The sequence below is a fragment of the Cebus imitator genome, unplaced genomic scaffold, assembly GCF_001604975.1.
Source record: "Cebus imitator isolate Cc_AM_T3 unplaced genomic scaffold, Cebus_imitator-1.0 Scaffold372, whole genome shotgun sequence".
Taxonomy (NCBI): Eukaryota; Metazoa; Chordata; class Mammalia; order Primates; family Cebidae; genus Cebus; species Cebus imitator.
This window is the reverse complement of record NW_016107687.1, coordinates 850,374-853,000: the sequence shown is the minus strand read 5'-3', so window position 1 is coordinate 853,000 and position 2,627 is coordinate 850,374. Positions and strand designations below refer to the sequence as shown.

The 2,627-nt window shown below is 40.0% G+C and overlaps 1 protein-coding gene across 1 annotated transcript in view; it reads left to right on the top strand.

Annotated features, from left to right (window-relative positions):
- TBK1 (TANK binding kinase 1) overlaps window positions 1-2,627 on the top strand; it is a 54,359-nt gene that overhangs the window by 33,386 nt on the left and 18,346 nt on the right. Inside the window, exon 9 of the mRNA XM_017507308.2 lies at window positions 1,948-2,144. Coding sequence (XP_017362797.1) covers window positions 1,948-2,144 — 197 coding nt within the window. The remainder of the gene's footprint in view (window positions 1-1,947; window positions 2,145-2,627) is intronic.

Sequence of the window (2,627 nt, the reverse complement as noted above, 5' to 3'; positions counted from 1 at the left end):
CAGGAGAATTGCCTGAACCCAGGAGGCGGAGGTTGCAGTGAGCCGAGATCGCGCCATTGCACTCCAGCCTGGGTAACAGGAGCGAAACTCCGTCTCAAAAAAAAAAAAAAAAGAAAAACTACCCATATGATAAAATTGCATATAATGGTCAATGATGGACCATATATATGACAGTGGTTCCATAAGATTATAATACCATATTTTTACTGTATCTTTTCTATGTTTACATATGTTCACATATACAAATACTGTTAGTAATTGTGTTACAGCTGCTTACAGTATTAAGTACAGTAACGTGCTGTACAGGTTTGTAGCCTAGGAGCAATAGGCTAGATACCATATAGCTTAGGTATGTAGAAGGCATAGTATGTAGTTTTCCGTAAATATACTTTATGATGTACATGCGATGATGCATTTTTCAGAACTTATTCCCATTGTTAAGCAATGCGTGACTGTATACATACATACACTTGCATGTAAAACTGGGGAAATTTAAGTAAGTTGAGTGAATCAGTGTTAATAGCTGGTTGTGATGCTTTGCTATATGCAAGTTGTTACCATTGGGGAAAGCAGGGGGAAGAATATATGGTGTCTGTCTTCATTGTTTCTTAGAACTGCATGTGAATCTATAGTAATGTCAAAATGTTTTTTAAAAAGCTCACCCAATGTGACTATAGTTAATAATAACTTAATTATAAATTTTTAAAAAGCTAAAAAGAGTATAATATGATTGTAACACAAAAGAGAAATGCTTGACTGGATGGATACCACGTTCTCCATGATGTGATTATTACATGTTGTATGCCTATAACAAAACATCTCATGTACTCCATAAATATATACATTTCCTATGTACACACAAAAATTGGAAACAAAAAATTTTCAAAAGGTCACCCAATGGAGGCTTGTAGAGCCAAATTACAGTATTGCTGCTGAAACATTTCTTTTTTTTTTTTTTTTTTTTTTGGAGACGGAGTTTCGCTCTTGTTACCCAGGCTGGAGTGGTGCAATGGTGCGATCTCGGCTCACCGCAACCTCCACCTCCCGGGTTCAGGCAGTTCTCCTGCCTCAGCCTCCTGGGTAGCTGGGATTACAGGCATGCGCCACCATGCCCAGCTAATTTTTGTTTTTGTATTTTTAGTAGAGACGGGGTTTCACCATGTTGACCAGGATGGTCTCGATCTCTTGACCTCGTGGTCCGCCCACCTCGGCCTCCCACAGTGCTGGGATTACAGGCTTGAGCCACCGCGCCCGGCCGTGAAACATTTCTTTTGATGTCATTGATCTATTCATGGGGAGGCTATCTTTTCCCTAAAGCATCATTTTGAAAATACTTCATTTTATTAATTTATTTAACAAACATATAGTCACATGACAAGTGCTGTTCTTGGTTCTTTACATATTTAAGCCATTTATTCCTCACAACAATTCTGTGAAGTGGGTACTGTTATTATTTCCATTTTACTGTTGAGGAAATGGTGCATAAGAGTTAAGTCACATATGGTTATATAGCAAGTTAGTGGAAGAGCTAAGATTTGAACCCAGGTATCTGATTCAAGTCAGTACTCTAAACATCTCTGCTACGTTGGTTCTGAACCCATGAGGCGGAGGCTGTAGTAAGCCCAGATTACGCCACTGTACTCCAGCCTGGGCAACAGAGCGAGACTCTGTCACATACACACACACACATACACACACAGGAAAGAAAATATTAAGAATCCTATATATTACATAGGTATCCGAACATAACAATACTTTAGAATTGCTTACTATATGGACAGGTTATATGGAAGGGAGTTTGTAGTATCCATATTAACAAAGCAAGTTTATATAAACTGGTTATGATCTTAGGAATATGAGTTAGAAATGAATATTGTTGCACTTTAAAAAGATTTTGCCTCTCACTTTATCCCCAGTTACAGTGTCCTTTTGCTTTTTCTCACACAGTGCTACTATATTTCATGAACTGGTGTATAAACAAACCAAAATTCTTTCTTCAAATCAAGAACTTATCTATGAAGGACGACGCTTAGTCTTAGAACCTGGAAGACTAGCACAACATTTCCCTAAAACTACTGAGGAAAATCCCATCTTTGTAGTAAGCCGGGAACCTTTGAATACCATAGGATTAATATATGAAAAAAGTAAGTTAGGGTTTTTCTTGTTCTTACTAGCCATCAAAAAATTACAACCAGCCTAGGCAACATATTGAGAGCTCATCTCTACAAAAAATAAAAATTAGCTGGGCATGGTGGCTTGCACCTGTAGTCCCAGCTACATGGGAGGCTGAGGTCGGAGGATCGCTTTAGCCCAGGAGGCAGAGGTTGCAGTAAGCCGAGACTGCACCACTGCACTCCAGCCTGGGAGACAGAGTGGAACCCTGTCTCAAAAACAAAAAAATCCACAAAATCTGTGATTGTAGAAATGATTGTCAGCCGGGCGCGGTGGCTCATGCCTGTAATCCTAGCACTTTAGGAGGCCGAGGCGGGTGGATCACAAGGTCAAGAGATCGAGACCATCCTGGTCAACATGGTGAAACCCCGTCTCTACTAAAAATACAAAAAGTTAGCTGGGCATGGTGGTGCGTGCCTGTAATCCCAGCTACTCAGGAGGCTGAGGCAGGAGAA